We start from the raw sequence: 24,396 nt of genomic DNA, 5'->3' as shown, positions 1-24,396 counted from the left end.
AACCACATCTCTGTCTTTCTCAGTGGATGGTTTGCTCGATCAGTTGTCATGGAGATACACTAGCTCAGTTGTTGTTGATGTTGATCTCCAGTTAAATTTGTTCAGATTGCAACGTCAGAAGAAGCTGTAAGTGGTGTGTTCAACTATTTTATTGTTTATGTTTTCTCAGAATCACTTCTCAAGATGTACAGTAGAAAATACCAGGTTATTTGCACAGACATTAAACAGGATTTCTAGGAAGTACACATATTCTAGTACTATTATACAGCAATGCATGCTGCAAATAGGCCTACAGTGCATTATCTAGAAACATGCAAGGTAGAAGAAGTGGATAAAATAAAACAGTTTAGCTAAAGTATGCAGAATTTTAGTGCAACAGCAGGTAGTTAAATGTCCATTGTAGTAGGATTGTAGTAGTGGTTTGAGTTTAAGGGGTTGCCATATTCTGCCAACATACCACCCCAACCCCTTCACCCACCACTTTTTTTCACTGATAAGTTTAATTTGTAGTTTAGATATGAATGAAAGTCAAGATAGCCATTAATAAAGAATACAGTAAGCAATTATTTGGTGGCAATCCAAGTTGTAAAAAAAAATATATATATACTGTATATATTGTAATTACATTGTTAGAAAAATATATTAAACTCAATACCAACATGCCTCATCCATGAACTCAGAAACTGGTACAGGTTACAGGTTTTCTATTGCCTTTACTAATTATGTTGCAATGCTGCATACCTAATGTTACCAGTAGCCTGCCAAGACAAGTCTGCAAACACACGTTGAGTTGATTTAGTGTTGTTCCAATACAGAATACCTAAACACTGTAAGGTGGTGGTATTCTGAAAATTGAGCTTTTAGGGTTTTGCATTTTGTATATAAGCAAGTATTTTGGATTTAAAGGTAATAGAAATATAACATTGAAGTTTTTTATCTTTGCATTAAGCATTTTAACTGATGTGAAAAGTCCAGGTAAACATGAAACTAAAATGAATGGACAAAGCGACACCGTAGACTTCCACGGAGACCAGTGAAGGATATTAGAAGCACTTTTCTGGTGAAGGCTGAGTGTTACTGCGCAGTCTCCAACTGAGCTTGAAGACATAAATGTGACATGAGCAACCTGTCTGAAAGTTGGAAGTCTTCTGGTAGCTGTGCCAAGAGAAATCTCAATCATTCCCAATCTTGCAGAGACGGAGAGCATAGGTAAATGTAAGGAGATAACATAGGCACAGGCTAATTATTGCTAACTTAATAAGAGCTTTCTGTCAAATTTCCCCTTCACATTGTGTTGTCACTTGTACATCAACTCATTTGGCTGTTATACTTCTTCAAATTCAATTCAAGATTACATGTTGTTGAGTTTTACAAAGACTCACTCAACCTAAAAATCCATTCTTAATTTTCTGTGGAAAGAACTAAGGGCGATTGAGTCCGGTCGTACTTTATCCCACTAAGAAAATCCTCAGTTATTTTAGGAAGCAGAGGGGGAAAGATGAGGAAGGAAAAACCTTGTGTGATTCAACTGTTGTTTAAAAACAGAACTTGATTCTCCCTTTGATCCTGTGATGTTCTCACATGCAGACAGACTAATGGAAAAACATCAAGATTACGTATTTCACACATGAGCTCTCAGAGGCTGAAAATATCTGACATTGTTCTTTCTGGCATGTTTGTGTGAGCTGCAATTGTACCACAATGCCATCTTTATCACCACTGCTAATCCACTACCTGTTTCCGTCCTCCGTTAAAGCAGTAGCATGCTTGGTGCAAGATAATCATGTCCTGTTGTTTTTTTTTTTGGCACTGAAATAGACTTTACTGAAATACTAAAAAGGTTGCACTTACAGGATTTCTGCAGCAGCTGTCACATTTTAATCATTCGTTTTGTAATATTCTCTGGCTGAGATTTGTCTGTAAAGCAGGCAGGTGGTGTAAATGAACACCAACCTCTATCTGCTGTTGACACAGGCATTGATTCAGTGGGAAGTGACCACTGACATGGAAATGTGAAACAGGAGAGCAGCTCATTAGTAATATCCGCACTCGGTAATCAGAGTTATTTTACAACAAAACGTGTGAAATGGTCGAAGGAAAACCCAAGCAACATGGCCTTTCAACAAGCGCCACTTATAACAACAAGTGGGAGCGAAAGATTACCAATGGCACAAAAGTAATTAGCTACTGAGCTGATTGGACCATCATGCAATGCAGGAGCATCTCGCATAGATAAAATGCATTGCTGTGAATCCCATATCTTAAACATAATCCCATACTGAGTGTGCAGTTTGTAGGAGGGGGATGCCTTAATGAGATTAAAGCCTAGTGAGTGACTGGATGAAGCCATGTCCCACAAACTGCATTATACAGTTTTATTTTTGACTCTCACAACAAATATCCTTAGTGAGAAGTTCAGGTTTTGTCTGATTTTCAGCAATGTTTTGTGCTTGTAATGGATATTCTGTATAAGAGGACATGTTTTGTATGTGGGGTTATTAGCATATAAGATCAAGGGACATACTATCATACGACTATCACTGTCGCTTATAATTTATGAAATGCACTGATTTCCTTTCCACAACCGTATTGTTTTAACTAGTGTCACATTTGTCTCTTGTTCCGTTGTGTTTTGTCATTGCCTGTCTTGCTGTTTTTTCATGTTTTTATCTAATGTAAGGTGACCTTGGGTGTCTTGGTAGGCGCCTCCAAATAAAATGTATTATTGTTATTATTATGACTTTAGCAATACTAATAATAGTAAACCATATTTATATAGCACCATGCAGCAGTGTAACAAATTTCTTTACATGGGATGAGAATAAAATAAATAACAATCAAATCCAAAATACTATAAAAGATTAAAAACAGCAAAATAAACTAATAGAACCCATAAAACACATCAGAACTGTTTCCAGTATGTTTAATGTGTTGTATGTCCGACAGTGCCTGACCTCCTTTAAAAGATCCACTTTTTAGCCCTAGATGTTTATGTCATGTGAAATGAATGTCCATTAACAATCTTTCCACCATTTTCCAATGTCAGACATCTCCTTAATCTTGAATCACAAGATCACAACATCCTAATGTCATTTCCAGTAGTTCATGTTTGTGCCTAATATTTAGTTTAAACCCAGAGCAGAGTATGTACCCTACTTTGCTATTTTGACCTAATTAATGTCATTATGGCTCAGAACTATTTAAGTGTTTTTGAGGCTGAGATGAACAAAAACAAATGACTCATAAACACATGATGTGAATGCTGATAGCCTGCTGTAAAAAGAGTTTTTTATTTTTATTTTTTTAACTGTTTTCTAATCATGACAACCTCCTGACCTCTGCTGGGGTCAGTTGAGGGTGGTGTAGAATTCCGAAAACAAAAAGACAAAAATTACAGACTTGGTTACAGAGCTCAAGCAAGCATCAACAATCTTTTAATAGACATACTGCACAAAAATCAATGAAAACCAGTAGCTGCTATGGATAGTATGGAAAATACAACAAAAGAAATCTAAAAAACATCTCTGCATTAGAAAATGGTCAGAAAATCTGGAAAGCACACATGATTAACATAGCGTCATAACATAACATAAGTAGACAAAACTCGCAAACACACTGGTATGTTCTTCCATCCATCGACCCACCAACAAATTACATACTGACTACTTTAAATAATTGGGTACCATCATTCATGCTGCTTGGAGAAAGAACTCTTCCTTTGTGGTACCTTCAAGGAAGCTTCAACATCCGATATTTACAAGTTGGCTGTCAAAAAAACATTGATTTTACAAGCTATGTTATCGGGAAATCCGACCTGGAAGATGAACAATAAGCAAACATGTATGTCCTGGAAAGGAATTTGGCACAAACATTAAAGACATTGCTTTTTGGCAGTGATTCTTAATGTCAGGTCTGTCACAGGATGCACTCAAATGCCAGACTCAACAGGCAACGAGAATTGTTGTTACAATCTAAGCAACAGTGTGCAAATTGTAAAACAAAATCACTAGACAAGGGCTGAGTCAAAAAACAGGCAAGGGTCATACTAGAAACACGAAGAAGGGAACTAGAACATTGTCACTGAGGTACAAAACAATTTGGCAACTACGGCTAGTGAGAGGGACCTATACAGTATATACTAATATATGTATACTAAGGGAAGCGGGAGACAATTAGACACACCGGTGAAACACATTAGGGCGGGGCAGGTGATCACACAGGTGGGAAAGTTTGAGTTTCAAAACAATCACAAAGTGACACATATTGACTAGAAAAATGAAAACATGACCTAATTGTTGGCACAGGACGTGCCACTTAAATGGTTTAGAAGGCAAAAACTATGTGAAAGAACCAGACATGACAACAGAAATATAGCACAATAAATTCAATGTTAAGAATTTAATTAGTATGGCAGCGTTTGAAAAGATGTCATACAAACGGTTTGTCAGATTGGATGTCTACACAGAAAAATGGGGAAGGTACTCAAGCTTTCTGGAGGGCTCCTAAGAAACTCTGTGCTGGGGAGAGACGTGTATGATGGGTTTATGGTGTTATCATTATACATAGGTTTATTTGGTTTACAGTTTGTCTATTTTGTTATTATTTTGTTGTATGGGTCTTTATATTGTGGTTATTGTGTCATCTTTTCTTGTTTTTTTTGTTTGGGTGGGTGGTGCAAATTAGCAAATTGTATGTACTGTATGTTATTTAAAAAATGAATAAAATTGTTAATCACACAAAATAATTAATAAAAACAATTAAAAGGTTTTAATACTTCTCTTCTTGGGTCTCAACGACACCTGAGTAAGTTCTATTTGCTGAATTAAGGCCGAGAGATATGGTTGAAAGCTCTAGAACAGTAAGTTTAGAATTTTTAATCAGAGATATGTTTAAACATAATTTAAAGCTGGGGTAGGCAGTTTTCTGGAAAAGGCAACAACCAACCAGAATTTGAAAATACTGTCCTCCTGCTGCAGCTCTCTCCCCTCTGTCCTAAGCCCCTCTCACTAGACCAGCACAGGCATATGCATGCACTTCATACAGTAACCTGTACAGTATGAGTATTAGTCATTTCAATCATCCTGATCAGGATTGTGATCCTGATGCAGTTATATAGTGGCAATTCTACGAGCATTACCGTACTGTTTTTTTTTGCAAACTTAAAGCCCTTTGAGATGACACACTGTGATGCAGCTCTAGCTAACATACTCATAAACTTAAATTAGCTGCAGTCGTGAGCCTTTGGCTACGGTTAGCAGAAAGCTAAACTATTAGAAACATTTTCTCTCCATCTCTGAAACGCTTCACCACTATTGACACGTATTTTTTTGTGTTTATTGTCAGACTCTCTTTTTAAGAAGTCGTCCTTGGCTTGCTTTGCAGTGTAGGCGGTTTTTGCCAATGCTGGAAGCAATGCTGCCGATTTAATAGCAACCACACTTTACCTTATTCCAACATGTAGGTTGTACCCTGTTTGAATGTGACAGCAAAAACAACAGGGTCAGGGTTCAGTGATAAGGCTGACTCACTCTGGTAGTATGAATGTACTGACATACTGGGGTTGTCAGTTTACGGTATCCATAAGAGGTGCAGGAGATATCTGAGAGGTAAATACAAGGAGTTTAGAATAGATAATACTTTTTAAAGCATGGCCTTGGAGGAAACAGTATCCAGAGACGTTGGGACCTTGTGTGTGAAACAGCCAGTCCCCGGAGGACCACGCCTATTCCTGGGTTAATTATCAACTACATGTGCAAGGAAGTCACATTAGGAAACCTTGGTGGTCTGCATATAGAACATGGGAAAGCAGCCACTGTGGCAGAGGTTAGTGACAAACCCAAGTTCACACAGACCTGTTTGACTAGAAGAACAATGAGGTTCACACATGATTCACGCCAGGGCTCTTCCTAGACGCCAGTACACTACACTTCTCAGCCACAGGAAAAGATGCTGCCGCGTGTCAGGGCCGGGTGGGACATCCACCACTGGGCCCACTCCCACTCTCCCTTCCCAGTGCCTCTGAGGTGTACAGCTCTAAAGAAAGATTCCTTCCTGCTGACATTCAGTGTTTGCAAAGACAATACTTTTGAGGCAGAGCTTGATGGATGCTCTGCCTCTCTGAGGTTAATGGACACTCACATTTGTAGTAACGGTGCTGTGGACTGTGAATGGCCTGCAGCCAAGTCCAGGAGGCCAGTTTTCAAACATGTAAGCACTCTTCCACTCTCATGCACCTATTTGAAGCCCGGAAAGTAAATGTGCTATGACAGCGACTCTGCATCACAATACATTCCAGCAGCTCCCCCAAATAGTCACATGGCCCCTTTTCATCCCCAACACGAGCACAATTAAACAAGAGGGGCTCTTGCACTCACACTTGCGCCTTGGAAGTGATCTGAGCAGCTACTTTCTTTAAAGCGCTCAGTCAAGTTGCTCTTGTTAAAACATGCCCAATCCTTTCCCTGCCAGAGAGCTGTTAATCCCAACAAGGCTGGTGCCCCTAATTTCCAGAGAGCTGGAACCTGCCGTTTGTTGTGTGTTGTTGTATGTGTTGTGTAGCTACAAGCACTGAAGGCTGCAAGTTAAAAGCATTCCCCCTTGCTTTCAGTGCTAGGAGTGTTTTACATGGAAAAGAGTTCAAGCATTCACATGTAAAGCAATCTAAAATCAAAGTGTGATATAAAGCAGTAGCAAAGTGGTTTGATGATTATGGATGCTCAATAAGAGGCCCCATTGTGCTGATGAGTTCATTGTAACTAAATCCGCCTCAGTGGCCAGTGCTGTTAGATGGCTTCTCAGAAAACATGGGGATGGATTATAGCTAAGAGCCTTATTATTATCTCTTCTATCCCAGGTTAAGACCACACAGCACCTGTTGCTCCACTTGGACACTTTGCCTACATCATCACATCCTAGCAGATAGAAGGAAACACCAGTGAGGCAGACTGCTCAGGCATGCAGAGATTATTCTGTAAATGCAGAGGGAAATGTCACATTAGTGGCTGACAAGTCTTCAAAATTTGTGTAGACTAATCTCTCAAAAGCAAGAGTGAAAGTGATGTGAAAGCACCATTAATATCATGCAGGATCATGTTAGCACATGTTAAAAGTGTGATGGCGGTGTTTTTGACCAGACTTGGTTTAACAGTCACAGGCTGAACTTAAAGCTATAGTGTGTAGTTTCTGTCGCCCCCATGAAGAATTGTAAGTAATGACAACAAAACTGTCGGTGCGACCACATGATACAAGCCTTCTGTGATCGCGGAGGGCAGGGTTACTAAACAAATCAGCAACAAAGTTAAATAACACTTAATTATTAGTTGGTTACTTGCAGAGGCACACCAAGATCACTCAATAAGCTTTGGCATGAAGATGAAATAAAACAAGAGTATACACACCCCAAAATCCACAGAGACAACATCAAACATTTAATTGTACAATAAACCTTTAATAAATAGTTTGTCATTAGTTTCCCATATTTACATAATAACCTCCATTTACTTATGTTGCCACTCATTTCTTGGCTAATTTTAGGCACACAGAGAGGGGGTTCAGGCCACAAACCACATCAAACTAAAAACAGGAGTGGCTAGCAGGTAAGTCTTGAGAAATATATAATAATTGCACCATACAACCAAATAGACCAAGAGGTGGCCATCTCCTTGAGCAATAAATATATACATTTTCTGTACGTACAGGTGATTTTTGTACATCTACAGTCGTCTGCTTGGAAGCTGTACGAGTGCACATGGGGCTGGTGCAGAATCTTACCAATTTAAGTAGGATTTGAATTTATGGGTTTACCAACGTGTTGGTCCAATAAATGATAAATAAAAAGGAGTATAATATCCAGAGATTAAATCAACACCAATTGCCTCCTGTCTAGTAACACCCCCTCTGAAATAATAAACTGTGAAAGGTTAAGTCAAAATGTAGAGGGTCTAGTGTGGTCAGCATGTACAGCTTGGCTTGGAACATTTGGTGACTTTTGTTATTATCTACTGATAAATCTGAGACAAATATCAAATGTAACTAACCACGGTGAAACGCTTATTAAGTGAAGACTGAACCAAAAACAGACATATGGACATTCGATAATTACCATCTAGCCACAATGTTGAAAAGATTCCTAAAAATGACTGGATGAAGTTTTAAAAAGCTATATGTATATATATAAAAAAAAAGCATTAAAACATAAATCTTCGGCCAAAAGAAATGGAGAAAACAAGGAAAATATCAAAATCACTCGAGTGTGCAAGCACACATACACACAGTATGAAAAAGCAAACCAAAAAAAAGAAAAGAAAAAAGAATTTGGCACAAAATATATACGACGTACATTTCTCTTCAGATAGATGTTAAACAGCATGAAACAATGCAAGCTACTAATCCGTATCAGGTTGTACTTTGTCTATTGAAATGCACTTGAAGCATTTATAAATTCATTTTTGAAAATGACGATTAGGATATTTTACCAGTTGCTAACATAGTATGTGAACAAAGGGAACACAGTGTCACTGATGTGAAGCACCAAAACCAGGCGTAGACCAATATCCAATTCTGGAGCTGCAGCACAAGCAGTTTCAGTCCTGCAATTCATGTTCAACCTGCGCCACCTATTGACAAGAAAGGTAACGCAGCAATTTAGACCTGCAGACAGGTACGCTGATGTACACTATCTACAGGAAAGAAACAAACAGCTGCTGCAGATTTGACACTTTCAGGTTCTTCTAAGTGTGGATATTTGAGGTTTTACATTTTGTGTGTTAACTGGATCACATTTCCTAATGAATTCTGGGACGTTCACATTGATCTCAATACCATTGTGTAACCTCTGTCCTCCTGGTTACTTTGTAGATTTCTAATTGAAGATTTAATATCCACTGGCTCCCAGTTTGTTTGTATGCCGTTTAAATGGTTCTTTTAAGTCGTTTTATTATTTCATATAGTTTTGTGTTGATTTTATCTAATGGTATTTTTTTTTTTTTATATTTCGGGCCATTGGCATTGGTTAATTAGGCTGAGAGCAAATACCTTTAATCTTGCACTTTGAGTGACACTTGACGCTATATTTTTTACTTTATCATGGTTAACAGGTCTTTGTGGTAAATGTAAAACCTTTAAACCACTCAAACATCAGCTTTTAAAAAAAAAAAAAAAATCTGCAGCTGTAACCTTTCGCAATAGGTGGCGCAGGTTGGCATGAAAAGAACTGGTCTGATGACCAAATGGCTCCCTTCTGTGGAGAATCTGAAGGCTGTTAAATTCCTTGCTTTTCAGTTCCTTGAGGTGCTCTACATCTGTTCTACATCTACAATTTTTTTACCATCTGAGGAATGTGCAGTGCATGTTAATAACCGTTTGTATGGAAGCTTAAATTTGAAAATTTGTTGAAACAGTTTCATTGTTCATATTACAACTTTAGAAATAACTTTTGAATTATCTACTGCGGCAGCATGAGTGATATTCTGTTTAACCTGATGATATCAATTCAAAGACTCTGTATTAACAGTCAGTGTCAACAGTGACATGCTGATAGCAACGCTCTAGCTCCAAATGGTCCAGAGGCTTCTAAAATAAAACCATGGTTCTGTAAGCTTTAACCCTGAAGGTGATAAATGTCAGGAAACAAAGTAACAGAAGAGGCATGAAAACAAAAAGGAATAAAAAGTGTGTAACAGCTCCGATGGGAGCGAAAGCGTAAGATTACAGAGCCTTCTCAGACCTCGGTCTTCATACAGGTTACGTAATTAATATATATATATTTATATATATATATTAAGTCACTTCGAGGCAACATTTGTTTCTTGAATAAAAACTTGAAGCACAACTAGCCTTCAGTTAGAACAGAGAAAAATATACAACCCGAACTGTACTACTAATCTAGAAGAGAATGGCAAGTAAACATTGAAAAACAGTTTTAGCTAATAAAGTGGTCTCTCTCGCACACTTCTCTCTGTAAGAAGTGTGATGTTTAAACAAAGTGTGGTGTTACGAAGCTTTTTATATCGGAACTGGTTGACCCATTCTGACCTAGATTAGGCTGTGCCTCTCCCCACACTGGTTTGCAGAGACTCCTCTCACAGGTGGACAGTTGCTGCTGTGCATTCAGAGGAAGAACTGTGTTCCCTTCTCGGATGCTTTAACAGAGCTGTCTTCGCAACGACAAGCATCAGAACAGAAGTTAGCTTGTGAAAGACCATTAGACAAGTGCTCAACTAACTGTTGTTGGACAAACAGACAAAGTTGCCACTTCACTGGCTACAGAGGAATATGAAGCACACAAGGATTTAGCAACATTTGAGATCTACGCCACTCACACTCTAAACCAAATCACTTTGGTTCCGTTTTGCACTAGGAGGGGGGCAAGCTGTTATATGCTCCACTCCGTTACTGCTTTATAGAAACAAAGGATTAGAGTCCAGCTTAGCTAAGCCACACACACACACACCTTTCCACTGCAGCCCCAAAAAATACTCAACAGGCTCTCTTTATACAGGGTCTTTAGAGAGTCCTCACAACACCCTGCTTTAAAAAAAAAGAAATGGCTGCTAAGGAGGGAGTGCCCACTTTTGTGCTGTGGACACAAACACCTCTTCATGGCACTTGAGTCTGATGTGTGCCTGAGGTGAGAGTGTGTCCATGTGGTAAAATGTGTGTGCATCTGTCCATGTGTGCATGGGTGTTGGGTTGGAGCACTGTCTGCCCCCCTTAGTTGTGGTTATACGCTGCTGTCCTCCAACAGCGGCTCCTTGCCCTCGGCCCCGCTGCCTTGAGGGCTGTGGGAGTGACTCTGTGCCCCGTTGCTGTGCTTCTTATAGGCGCCGGGCCTCATGCCGGGCCCTGTGTGCTCGGGGATAAACAGGGCCACAAGCAGGGACAGCAGCACTGAGCATGCACCAAATAGGAAGGGAGGACCGGGGATGATGGCACTCTGAAGAGAGACAAACGTTTAATTTAAGTACAGCTACCATATGTGGAACTTATTATTTGAATTGTGTAACAGTATTGTGTAACTACCTCATCAGTGGGGTTGGCCATGTTCGGTTTGGCACCTTTCTCAGAGCCGTCCGTGTCGGTAAGCTCCACGTGGAACAAGTAGAAGACAAAACCATAAAGAGCAGGGCCCAAACCGTTACAGAGGCCCCGGATTCCAGTAATCATTCCCTGGACAACACCTACAGGCAGACAGATATAAACATAACACTGTCAGGAAAGTCTCTAATAAATGCTACATTTCGGTGACCAATTAGAATGAGAATTATGGTTATTTGTCAAATAAATAAAAATGTACGACATTGTGTAATTTATTTGTCAGCTAGCAGCAAGACAACCATTTTTGGACACAGTTATATAGCAGGAAAGACCATGTAAACAGATACGTGTCAACTGGATATCCACTTTGATAAAGTGGGACCACCTAAGCTATGAGTTGATAACAATTTACAGATGTGGTGTACTTCCATTTACCCCTCCTCATATTAGAGTGCAATGCTTAAGCACAGATGCCATCTATGGTCAACAAATGGAAAAAGCGATGTACTAAACTAATATTTATGTACTTTCACCTAGGAAAACTGTATAAAGGACCTTAATTTGGCATTACATATGAGGTCATTCTTACTCGTGTTCACTTATACTGTGATTAGATATTTAAGAAATAATAAAAAATAATTTTAGCCAATTTTAGACTGTATTTATTTGGGCAAAGTCCATATATAGCTGTTTTGGTAAAAATCACAAACTGATGCATGCTAAGTTTTTATTAAATAGTAAAAGGGGGATAGATGTTAACAGTTGAGAAACTTACCTTGTTGGTCGGGGTCTGCATTACGGGACACAATGGCGCTGATAGCAGGGAAAGTGATGCTGGACATGGCTGCAACAGCTCCAGCAGCCCACATCATCCTACAACCAACAACACACATTTGTTAAGGATACAAACAAAACTTTATTCAACCTTTCAAAAATTGAGATTTAAACATGTCCTTCAGAGGTACAAAGCTTGTTACACCTACTCTGGTTAAAACCTTATGGCTCAGAACAAGAAAATACTCACATCTATTTCATGAGACAGGTGCGTACGAGAGGGACAAGTAGGTCAAAAACGTTGCCATTTAATTTATCTTTGCATGTTAGACAGTGTGTGGAGTTTGTTTGCATCCTAAAACCTTATGGCTAAAAAAAAAACCTTATCTGAATAAATGGTGAAAAAAAATGTGCTTCTGTAACAAAACGAAAGCTAAGGCAGTGACTAAGCCTCCAAAATACCCAATATCAAAGCTAATTTTAGATACAGTTATTCTTCCTATTCAATTTATGAAAAACTAAATCCATGGCAATGATTTGTATGGTTTCCATCATCAATTGACTGCTTTAGAGTTCTGGTAATTTGTGTGGTAATCCCCAAGGTAGAGACACTAGAAGTAATAGATGCCGTTTATTTTTTGTGTGAACATGGAACAACTTGACCTTTATTTAACTTAATTTCCTGGGTCTTGACCAAAGCAGAGAGAAACAACAAGGAGACATGTTTCAGAATCAATAGATATTATTACTCTGCCTTCCCCTCCAGGCCGAAACAAGAGAAACTGACGCAGTTGTTATGATCTCACTTCAAGAGAAGTGAATATGATAGTGTGACCTGTGTGTATGGGTGGTGGTTGTTTAGTAAAAGCACAAAAACAATTACTGTACTACTGCTATTTGCTTAAAAAAATAATTTTTGAAAGACACTGAATCTCAAACTTTAACTTCCAAGAGAGTGAAATGCCTGTGCATATGTTAAGAAAATCATTTTACATTAGTCAAACAAGATCTTTCAAGTTACAACACTTTGATGCTTTTAAAGAGTCTCAGTTATCAGATTACAGTGTCACCATCTAGCTGGTGACGGTACTATTGATTGAGGCTATGCTCCCCTCTGGTGGTTTGTCAGGGCATCACAACAGTGGACAATGACTAGAAACTAGAATGAAAAAGAAAATAGACAAGAAAAGACAATAGTGCCTGTATGTTTGCAGTGTTCACTGGGGGAATTGGGCCTGAAACACATAGGGTTGGGCATCATTTAGATTTAATTTTTTCTGCTTATAGATTCTGGTTGTTCTGACCGTGCTTCAGGTTCTTGGAATATTATTTGAGTAACACAGAACGCAAAACGACACATTTAAAGTAGATTTGACTTTCACAAACATTTGTCATAAAGTATTTTGCGATTCTTTTGACTTGAAAGTTTAAATTCACAAAAATAGAAATAGGCTTTATCTTGCCATGCACAAGTTATTCAATATATATGCAATATGACGACGACTGCGGTTTTGCACTTAGACAAACTTCCTTCTTTCCTTAAATATATTTACTAGGGTGTCAATGATACATTTTTTTAATTGCGATTAATCGCCAAATCTCTATAGTTAATCACAATTAATCGCATGTTTTATCACATGAATAAAATTCTATTATTTTGCATTTCAGAACCGTTTTAAGTACATATTAACAATGGAAAGCCATTCTTACCAGTGTATCTTAATTGGGAATCAAATGAATGCAAACAAAGTTACTTTATGAACTTGACTGAAGATTTGTAATTGTTTATTATTTATTTAGTGTAAACAAAAGAGAAATGTGTGAATCTGTCATTATTGCACAATTCCTCCAAGTACCTAACTGAGATGTAACACTAACACTTTGCTTATACAGTACAAACAAAATGGTCCAAAAACCGGATGCCACAGCAGGACATTTGTAACCTTTACGTTTTTCTAATAAGGAATGTAACAATTCTCCTGGACAGAAAAGGGGGTGGACAATGTCCCAAATGACAAAAACAGTCAAAAAAACGATACAAACAACAGTCCTAAAACCGTATGCTGATATACATAGTCAATATAGTGTGCAGTAACTTCTAAATAATTTTGATTACTCACTGACGTCTAGTGATCACCGGTTAATGAGACAGCGTTTGCAGCACTTTGCAGCAGTTCAAGTTGAGCTGCTTTCTCCATGTCGTACAGGCTGTGTATCCGTGAAACTACTGTCCCCCTCGACAACTTTTTAAAAGTAAACTTTCTATTCAGAATCTTATTGGCATCCATTTCGGCGTTTTGCGCTCGCCATCCACTCAAAATGTAACATTAGCCTACTACTCTCTGGTCTGCTCGCAAGCCCAAACAAGTGGGTGTGCACGGTGTGCAGCTTGCCTGTGGTTTTGTTTCCGGTCTAGCTAGATCCGGTGTGGTGTTGTAGTTGTAGGTGCTAACGTTACTAGTTGTTGCAACAGAATGTGAAAAAAACTACAAAGTTTGCCAGGCCAAAAAAGAACATTAATCTCGCGCTAAAAAATTGACGCCGTTAAAATGGGTTTGCGTTAACTCCGTTAACGCGTTTAACTGACAGCACTAATATTTACTCAAGTGACTACACGTCTCTGTATCACTACTATTTATTGTGAAGCTTGTCCCCACTTGAACCTGAGCTACATGGATACAAGGAATACAGATAGAGCTGTGGATTCGAAAAGCACTTTTCTTAATGTACCTCTGGTTCTTAGTGTGTGGGGTCCCTTTAAATGAATGTGGTGGAAAGGTGTGCATGCTAGAGGTTACTGACCAGGGCTGAGAGCCGAAGCCGTACCACGCCAGCTGGAGGATCTGGAAGCCGAGGCCGAGCAGGATTGTGTTCTTATTCCCTATGGAACGCATCAGGATCCCCAACACCACAGTCTGCAGAAACACAGCACACAGGTCATTCAATACAACTCTGAGGAGGCATTATGTATTGTAGCAAATAGTTTAAATCATTTTCAAATCACTCTTGAATATGGTCTCTTATATAGAGACCAAACAATTACTTGATTAAAATCGGACAGAAAAATTATATGCAACAATATTTAAAATAAATCTATTGTTTCACTAGTTCCATCCCATTAAATGTTAATATTTGCCGATTTTCTTTGTCTTCTGATAGTAAACTGAATAACTTTTTTTTTTTTTTTTTTAAACACAACAAGCAACTTGAAAAACATAGTTATTTCCGTCTACTCTGTACACACATATTTAACATGTCTGTCTGTCCTCTGTTGCTCTTCCTGAAGTTTCTTCCTTTTTTTTCTCACCGTGTTAAAGTTTTTGTGTGGAGTTTTTTCTTGTGGATTTGGCTCCAAAGACAGAGGGTGTGGTATGCTGAACAGATTGTAAAGTGCTGTTACGCAAAACTGTGATATATAAATAAAATTGGACTTGACTTCAAGCTGTGGACTTGGGCTCTAGATAACGTGTTTTACTATTTCTTGCCATGATATAGACAAAACAAATAAATTAATCATTAAGATAACAATACTAAAATTCCAAAAAAACAGAGGATGGCTTAATATTACATGTAATTCTACAGCAAAAGTCTATTTTTTCAGTACCTGGGCTAGTATTGAGAGGATCCCCACAACAGCAATAAAGGCAGCCACTGTCGCTGATGAGAAGCTTATGACCTGAAGGTTAGAAAGCATTCAGATAATACAAGTTAGGACATGACAAGACAAGCACAGTGAGACGAATGCATATCTGAAAAACACAAAGCCTTCACCCATTCTCCACCAAACACAATGAAAGAATGGGTTTGTTAGTGGCCTTTTGTAAACACGTGCTGTTTACTACTGCATCTTGGAACAACAAAAGGTGCTTCTCTTTTTCCACCCCTTGTATTTAGGTCAAATATGCTGCCTTTTATCTCTTCAATACAGGCAGCCTCAGGAGTAGGCAGCTGGTGCGAGGTGTGTATAAATTATGACAATGAATGTGGAGAGATATACGATAAAGCTACTTGAGCATAAAGGGAACAGGAGGGCATGTAGAATCATGTTAGCCCAAACGCTCCGGAACTACTTAGCTTTTTTTTTTGTTTTTTTTTTACAAGATGGTAGCAGCGGAGACTGTGTGTCTGACTTGGCCAACTGGTTCATCTGACACTGTTTACACAAACTAAACAATCCCCACTTCAAGCAGTTTAACAAAAAGAGGTCTTGTCAGTTCACCTCGAAGCTGCCAGCTGCTCCAGATGCTACTGTACCATTGGATATTGACTCAAACAGTCCATTTCGGATGTGTTTTTACAATCCATTGGTTTTCCTGCTGTAGAATTTTGTTAAGACACATAATGATTTTGTTGTACTTATTCACACGCTAAAACTGTCTGTTCAGCAAACCTGCTGACCCCATCTTAAAGCGATGTAGGCAAAAGTGGTTGTTGGGCAACTTTCCCCCGAGTTATTCCAAAGAGGTTAAAATAATAAGAGATGACACTTTCGGGTTGTCAATACAACATCTGCGTGCAGCCACACAGCCGAGTCGCCGCCATTTTGGACTGAACAAAGGGCTTCAGTGTTTCCTCTATGTTGATTTGACCGTGGCAGCCCCCCACGGCAACATTTCTGCCCCCCAGCGGTATCAGAAATAGGGCTGCATTGTTAGAGTGCATGTCGGAGAATAGCGCGGACACACGAGGATAACTAGCCAGTTGAGATTGTGTGTGTACGTCCTTAAGTTATACGACTTACAGTTCTCATGTTGTCAGTTCATTTAAGCCTGGTCTTGCAAATTTAAATTAAGTTAACTGGTGATTTTCGTTGTTTGTATTCTTCACCTGCGAGCTAAATTGCACGTGGCTGTTGATTCGATAGCGACTGCTGAACACCCTCGGCCACATTTGTATTTTAGGTGCATTATTTACATGCTGAAGTACAGTTACACTGCATTAAGATAATGCGGACCTGCCCCCACTGCTAAAAAAAAAAAAATCCTAAAGGAAACACTGGGCTTGCAATAATAAATGGAGATACAGAAAATATGCCATTCCTACTTAAAAGCAGGGATTAATCTGTCTAAAACTCTTAGTAAACATCGGCCATGGAAGTCACTTAATCTAAATTTTGTCATTTTGTGGTCTTTCTAGAAATGTGTAAGCAGGGAGAGCAGAGCGTTACCTGTCTGAGATAGAGAAAGAAGCTGGAGTACTGGCCGGCCTCGGGGAGGTAGGAGAGGAACACTGTGATACAGATGAGGAGCACCGTGGAGTCCTGGCCCACCTTACGCAGAGACTGCCCAAGAGAACAGTAAGAACAATTTAACTTGTTGCATAGCTACATAATTTGAAACACGAGCAATGTTAGTGGTTTTTCGGACATACTGATTTAACATTGCCTCCTAATTAAATAAGCTGTTAGTAATAAAAGTCACCTCCGCAGCACACTGTCCTGCCATAATCAACATGAATATATTTAACTGTCATGTGAATATTTTCAAAAGTTAGTTTTTTTTTTTTTTAAGTATAAAATTCTCTTTTTTTTCTTCCTTCTTTTCCCTGGATAGCGTTCCGTGCCGAGCTGCTGACTATAATCAAGATAATTATTAGGGGTGTGCAAAAAAAATAAATAAATAAAAAAATCGATTCACATTCGTATCGCGATTCAAGCTCTACCGATTCATTGTATGTCTACTGCAATCACATGGGAAAAGTAACTACATTTACATACTGTGAATCTTTTAAAATCGAGAATCATTTTTGAATCGAAAATCAATTTTGAATCGAATCTTGAGCCTAAAAATCGATATCGAATCGTGATATTTTCTGACTCGTGCACCCCTAATAATTATGTATCATTGCGTTGCTATGCAGGAATTAATTATTGAATAAAAGAATTTGTCTGTGGGCAACATGCCCTCACACATAGTTTGCAGCCCTATCAAGTGTGTTTCCAGATGACGCTCTTTACTATGATGAAAAAACAATTATACAGATCCATTTTACTGTGAAATAAAAGCTTCCACTCAATGGCTTAACCTTAAATCATTATATATGTTTATATTCCAATAAAACACTAATAGCTGATGAAGCACACTGCAGTCAACGGCTGAAAACTTACATAACAGTGGGTCATAATGGACTGAAAAAGATCAACAAAGAGTGTTATGTTGATACTCACAGCGAAGGGGTCTGCTTGCTCCCAGGAGATGGGTGCTCCCCATGATGCTGGCCTCATCTTCTCTGGCAGCGACTCAGGTACAGCCACCAGGATGAAGCAGATGTCGAGCAGGGCAATGGCTGTGGCCAGGATTACCACCAAGGTGTCGCCGTAGGCCACAGACAGGTAGGCTCCGATGGCCGGGCTGGTAACCAGGCTGGCCGCAAAGGTAGCAGATACCTGGAGGGAGGGAGAAGTAGAGCTGAGGGTAAGCAAAGAGGAAGTGATTGATCTTTCATAGTGTTTTCAAAAGTGATAAAACAAATACAGGAATGATTCTTCACTAATAATTGCTTCCTTGGATTCCATAAATTATTCTGTTTAAGTTTAACAGGACTCAGTTTTGGTTAACCATCTCCTCACCAAACCGTATGCTGTGCTCCTCTCATGCTCCTGTGTGATATCTGCCACATAGGCAAAGATCACAGAGAAGGTGACGGCAAAGACGCCGGACATGGAGATGACTGCAAAGTACCACCTGAAAGAGAAGAGTTTGGCTTGTCAGCACAGAAAAACGTTTACATTGTAAATTCTACCTGAAGTTTACAATGTTGTTTATTAGTCATTTTGCAGCTGTAGTTTATTCTGTTGTTCCATTAGATTACATTATATGGTGTTTCAGACCAGCACAGGACAAGACTTCACCTTCTACCTTGATACAAGACTGAATAATTGTGTAGAGTTGTCTGTGTTTGGAACTCACCATGGGCTGATCTTCATCAGTGGAATAGGTGCGCAGGTGAAGAAGACTGTTAGCAGCAAGAAGGATTTGCGTCCCCATACGTCTGACAACGCTCCAATCAGCGGAGCACTCAGGAATGATAAAAGGCCCTAGAGAGGATGGAGAGAGAAAGATAGGGGAGGACATGGGACAGAAAGGGAGGCAAATGTAAATGGATAACTTTTGTAAAGTTACCACTCATAGATTCACAATGACTGTCAAACGGAAACCAGACGATCTTTAAAATGGTCTTGTCTTGCTAATAAAAGACAAAGTTATTTATGATTATTAAAGCTGTTTTTGCCATGATGGATAAAGCAATCTTATCTTTCTTTTGTTCTGGACAAAACAAAAACAAACAACCCATTATGTTGACATAAAGACAACAGAATGTCATGATAAGTGCTTTTTGGTAGGGCTGCAACTAACGATTATTTTAATAATCGATTAATCTGTCGATTATTTTTTCGATTAATCGATTAATCGGATAAAAAAACAAAAAAACATTAATTTACATCAACTCAATACATACTTACATGTATGTATGTTGTTTTAGTTAATAGTTGTGTAAAGGTTAGTAACCCAAAGAGCAGATACAATAGATTGAAAAGTGAATGGGCCAAAAAAAGGTGAGTGAATAAAAACGTGTCTTTAGTCCTGCTTTACTACTGTTATTAACGAGCTAACGCTAGCTTGTCATGCTTGTCAGCTGGATAACGAGTAAACACCACACCAGCACCACTGGAGGGACGTTACGTTCCTCACTTCAAAACGGAACAAAAGTAGGATTGTGTAGTGACTTTACCCTGCTGTTGAACTCCCTTCCTCCTCATCAAGGACTCCAACACGTTTATGTTTTAGGTGCTGAATCATCACCGTGGTGACCGTGCCATGACGTGTCGCTTTTGCTTATCTTGCAATTAACGTTTGATTTATTTAGTGTGAATGCTCCCACACCTTGGATGACTTAGGTCGTACTGATTTCTCTGCCTCCGCCGTGTGTTTCAGAACAACGTTAAGGGTCTCTCCGTATTTCCTCTACTCCGCTCTGTTCTTTTTTCTCGCTCCGCACGGCACTCAACTCAATTGCTTTTATCTCCGCGACTGAGTGGCGTGTTTCTTGCTCAGACAATATCAATGTTCTTAACATCATGACAGCCACGACAAGAGTAGAACATCTAAAATAATTACAAGCATGTACTCTCCAACTATCTTTAGACTAGGCCTGTAACAATCATTAAATTTTTTTTTTCTGTAATCACTTTTGTTTTTTTTGTTTAACCGCAATAAAGCATTAGAGCATTTGTCATCAAACATGTTTCCAATACCTGCGTGCACCCTGTAGTGTCACCTAACAGTAGCTATCCTATGATCCAAGGATTCCTATCAGAGGACGCCCCATCCGCAAGTCAAGTTGGCTTTCGAACGTTAAAAATCCACCGAAGCAGCTTTATATGTGTTTTAGTAATGTAGTTAGTCTGTCTATTGTGCTTTGTTAAACAAAAACGATGCTGTAATGGCTGTCATTAATTAAAGTTATTCTACCGTAGTTCCCTGGGGATTTGTGCTCTTAGGGGTATGACTCTTCATGGTAGTTGTTGATCTTGTTTAGATATGCCAAATTGTAATTATATAAGTCATTATTGGTTGGACTGTGGAGCTTAAGCTATGCTAGTGGCAGCTGTCACTTGTTGCCATAGCAACTCCAAACATCCTGGGCTGTAGCTGTCTCAAGCTATAGAAATTGATCTCGCTGTTTTTAATTTTTTATTAATGCTAAAAATGATTTGTTATTTACTGATGGAGATAAATGTTCGATTGTCAATTTCATGTTCATTTAAGCAAAAAATACAATGTTTATGATAATAAAAAGGCATGGTTTACTTCATAGGCTGTGTACTTGCATATCTGGGTCACATAACCGTGATATATAACAAAAGATGTATCCTGGGACTCATTGAAAACTTTAACGTTTGAAAAAGTAATAAATTATTAAATATTTTTAAATTTGACTGAAAGAGACATATTTATTGTTAATCGCAATCATTTCTGAGACAATTAATTGTACAGCAAAAGTTGGAATTGTTACAGCTCTACTTTAGACACACTTTCCTTTGCCTGAATAAACACCAGCAAGGTGCACTTGAGGCACTCCGCCTCAGAATATTAGTTAACAGCTGCTGTGGTAAAAAAGCACATGCTCCTGGCATGTCTTACTGTATGGCTTTATGCGACTAGAAAAATAAATGTAATATTTGAATGAGTTAATCCACAAAAACGTTTCCACTTTCCATTCATTTTAAGTCATTGCATTTTCAACAACACAAAGACATTTCTTGCTATGAGATACTGTCTCTCATGTGAGCCAGAATATTGTGTTTGTGTATACTGATGTGTTACCTTCACACCATGGATAAGCCCATTCATCAGGAATGTGTGTTGGGGGAATGTCTGGTGTAATACCTGAAAAACAAAACAGATAACGCCACATGAAACCACGTTATGAACATATACTGCATCACATTTCAAACAATGACTAACAGTGGTTTATGTACTTTTCAGAGTTAAACTTCAACTAGGTAAACAAGTGTGACGCCACTGGCAGCAGGCATGAAAACGGGTCAGGGGTGAAAAAGGTGAGAAGGATATTACCCCTCTAGGGGGGTCTGGGGGCATGCTCCCCCGGAAGAAAATTTTAAATATTCCATATTTTAAAGTATCAATCTGATGCATTTTGAGATGCATTTTTTGCCAACCAACAGTGTAATATTTCAGTATGCACTCATTAAAGTTAATTTGACTGGCAAAACAGTATGCAAGTCCTTCTGATATTACACAATAATAAAAGTCATAATTTTTTAAAACTAAAAAGTTTTGGATCAATTTTTACTTCTTCCAACCATATGTTAAATAAAGAGTACACATTTACATATTGCAATAATATAATCCTACAATGAATCATTGTGAAAACTAAACTTTACTACTTTGGCCAGGTCATCATCAAAAAAGCGAATTAGTACATTCATGATTTTGTCTATGTTGATATTAGCTGCTTTATTTACATTTATTAAAAACATCGCATTGTTTATCTTTTCATATAGCTAGACGTCTAAACTCTGGGACAAGGCCGTTATGTTTAAATACCTGCCATGCTAATTCCAAACAGACAGCATCAGGGCAGTTTTGGCTTCAGATAGCTTTTACACAGTGGCCATCGTTAATGACAAATCGTGTTCCGCTATGAACGTGCACACACGTATTGTTTCTATCACAAACATGGTCGGTCAGCAAAGGAACAGTCGCAGTGGTTGCGGTAGCCGTCGTTGCCGGTAACTTACTCGTATGACAGAGTGCATGGAAGCTCTGTAACTAGCAAGCACTTTCTTACCGCTGCTGCCATACAGTATCTTCCTTGAACATGCGCTGCAGAAGCAAGCACCCGGCTCCCTCAATTTGAGGCACCATTTGTTTTTAACTACTTTTTCAACTAAAGCTGCCTGTATCTACATGCTCCTAGCCGCATTACCACGGAGACATTTCCCATTTCGGCAAAGACCCGTCCTACTTTGCATCTGATTGGCTAGAACTCGTTTCATTGGTAGGTGGAAGTTCGATGATTGGTTAAATCCAGCGCATCAAAACAAATCCCATTGGACTTTTTAATTTATTTATTTTTCTAAAATAGTCATACGCCAGAAATCGGGCACCAGGCCCGAGTACTTAACAACCCCCCCCCCAACATTTTCTCATTGAATCTACACGATTCACGTAGGTCACCTATTTTGGTTTCAAAACGGCGAATTTCGCCGAAAGGCGAGTGATTTTCATGTCTGCACTGGACAAAAATTTATTTACCTATGGAAGAAAACTATGGATGATGCAAATTTGTAAAACATGGAAACAGAAAAACTAAACTAACCATAAACAGCATATAAAACAGACAACGTGTTGTACATAAAATTGAAGCATAACAGAGGATAAAAACTTTAAAAGTTGAAATAACTTATTTCCATAGTGGTCCTGGGCACCCTAAACTATCAACACCTCCAACACCATAGATGGCTGGGCCCCTGCTCCATTACTAAGTGCAAATTAAGGCTGCACGATATGAGGAAAATATCTAATTGCAATTATTTTGACTGATATTGCAGTTGCTATATGATTCACGATATTGGAGGGAGTTTTTGCATGATTATTCTTATTTTCATTGAAAATATTAAAATCAAAAACATTTAAATGATTATGGTGTGATTTTTGGGAGGATCTGTACCAAACAAAGACTTTCTTTAGTCTGTAGGATAAGATTTGTAGGCCAGGACGTATCTGCAGCACCACAATACTAAATTCAGAATGGTTTGACACATTTAGCCTTTTACAAATATTGCTTCCCCTGCGATTTCGATACTGCACTAGTCGCAGCCCTACTGCAAATTGTGACATGTTTACATTTATTTTTTAAGCTTTTATTATTACCACATGATAGGGAGAACTTTTTTTCATTTTTGACCATGCTTGGTTTACCATTGCTGTCCCACAAATGTAAAGAACCATAGTTAGGTATTTCAGGATAAATACAGCTAGACACTGTGTTCCAGCAATACTGTATCTTTGTGAGAGCGCAGAGAGGAAAGGGGCGTTCAGATAGTTAAAATCCACAGTATGTTCAGTTCAAAGTCCATAACGTCAGTGTGCAGCAAGTATGGAGCACAAGTGTCACTGACACTGGTGTGGGAACATGAAGTTGGTTTAATTTAGGATGTGGAGCTTGACTTGACTGAATAACAAGATCTGATTATTGTTTAGGGGAACAGAGGGAAAGCTGGAGGCATGGCTAATAATCTCCACTCTTCCTCTGGTAATAAATTACCCAACACACACAGACTGTGAATGCTTAGTGACGTCTGTTGCTGCTGGATACCAATGAAGCAGTCCCTCTCATCTTTAGGCACCCCCTGATTAGTCCAAAATGCAAATCCTGCCTCTGCCCAGTGATCTTGAGGGCAACAATTAATGCTTTACAAGCCCCCAGTGATTAATGCTTAACAGTTACACATACAACCACCTCTTCAAATAATAGACTGCTGAAAAGCATGTATTGCATAAGCCTGTCTGGTTCACATCATGTGGGGCACAGATGTTTGCTCATCAGTTGTTTGAGATACCAGTTTCTACCCAAAGTAATTTACGTTGGTAGAGGAAAACGTGTGTGAAAAAAAACTGAAAACAGAAATTGAATAAATACAGAGGTTGGCTGAAAAATTGAAAGCTACTATAAAAACTATTAATAAACAAACCCTGCTGGTATCAATTAAAGCATGTCATCACTGACTCATCTTGGCACTTTGCTTACAAACTAGATCCGTTTTTGAGGAGACGATCATCTGTGTTTTTTAAATATTGGCCGATGATCTTCTGGTGCCATCATTTTTTCAAAAACACAGGTTACACTTTAGAAAGACAATCCTCTAAATAATGCTGTTCGAGTTGCCTGTCGCAAATAGAGCTCAACAGTGACAGCCCACTTTTTATATATATATATATATATATATATATATATATATATATATATATATATATATCTATAGATATCTATATCTATCTATATCTATCTATATCTATATCTATATCTATATATATCTATATATATATATATATATATATA

General features: G+C 38.6%; 1 protein-coding gene and 1 long non-coding RNA gene across 2 annotated transcripts in view; one reads left to right on the top strand and one right to left on the bottom strand.

The window, feature by feature from the left end:
* Nucleotides 1-124: 124 nt before the first annotated feature.
* Nucleotides 125-16,956, top strand: LOC116045914. Its single transcript, XR_004104029.2, has 4 exons — nucleotides 125-135; nucleotides 15,270-15,276; nucleotides 15,910-15,912; nucleotides 16,567-16,956. It is a non-coding gene; the product is annotated as an uncharacterized LOC116045914 (long non-coding RNA).
* mfsd14a2 (major facilitator superfamily domain containing 14A2) overlaps nucleotides 7,427-24,396 on the bottom strand; it is a 23,349-nt gene continuing 6,379 nt past the window's right edge. Inside the window, exons 3-12 of the mRNA XM_031293915.2 lie at nucleotides 21,135-21,197; nucleotides 18,717-18,844; nucleotides 18,377-18,491; nucleotides 17,975-18,193; nucleotides 16,976-17,089; nucleotides 15,413-15,484; nucleotides 14,611-14,723; nucleotides 11,810-11,907; nucleotides 11,020-11,177; nucleotides 7,427-10,933 (exon numbers count right to left, since the gene is read on the bottom strand). Of these exons, the coding sequence (XP_031149775.1) occupies nucleotides 10,721-10,933; nucleotides 11,020-11,177; nucleotides 11,810-11,907; nucleotides 14,611-14,723; nucleotides 15,413-15,484; nucleotides 16,976-17,089; nucleotides 17,975-18,193; nucleotides 18,377-18,491; nucleotides 18,717-18,844; nucleotides 21,135-21,197 (1,293 nt within the window). The 3' untranslated portion in view covers nucleotides 7,427-10,720. The remainder of the gene's footprint in view (nucleotides 10,934-11,019; nucleotides 11,178-11,809; nucleotides 11,908-14,610; nucleotides 14,724-15,412; nucleotides 15,485-16,975; nucleotides 17,090-17,974; nucleotides 18,194-18,376; nucleotides 18,492-18,716; nucleotides 18,845-21,134; nucleotides 21,198-24,396) is intronic.

This window comes from Sander lucioperca, chromosome 9 (assembly GCF_008315115.2).
Source record: "Sander lucioperca isolate FBNREF2018 chromosome 9, SLUC_FBN_1.2, whole genome shotgun sequence".
Classification (NCBI taxonomy): Eukaryota; Metazoa; Chordata; class Actinopteri; order Perciformes; family Percidae; genus Sander; species Sander lucioperca.
The sequence above is the reverse complement of the archived record's forward strand: the minus strand, read 5'-3'. Positions and strand labels throughout refer to the sequence as shown.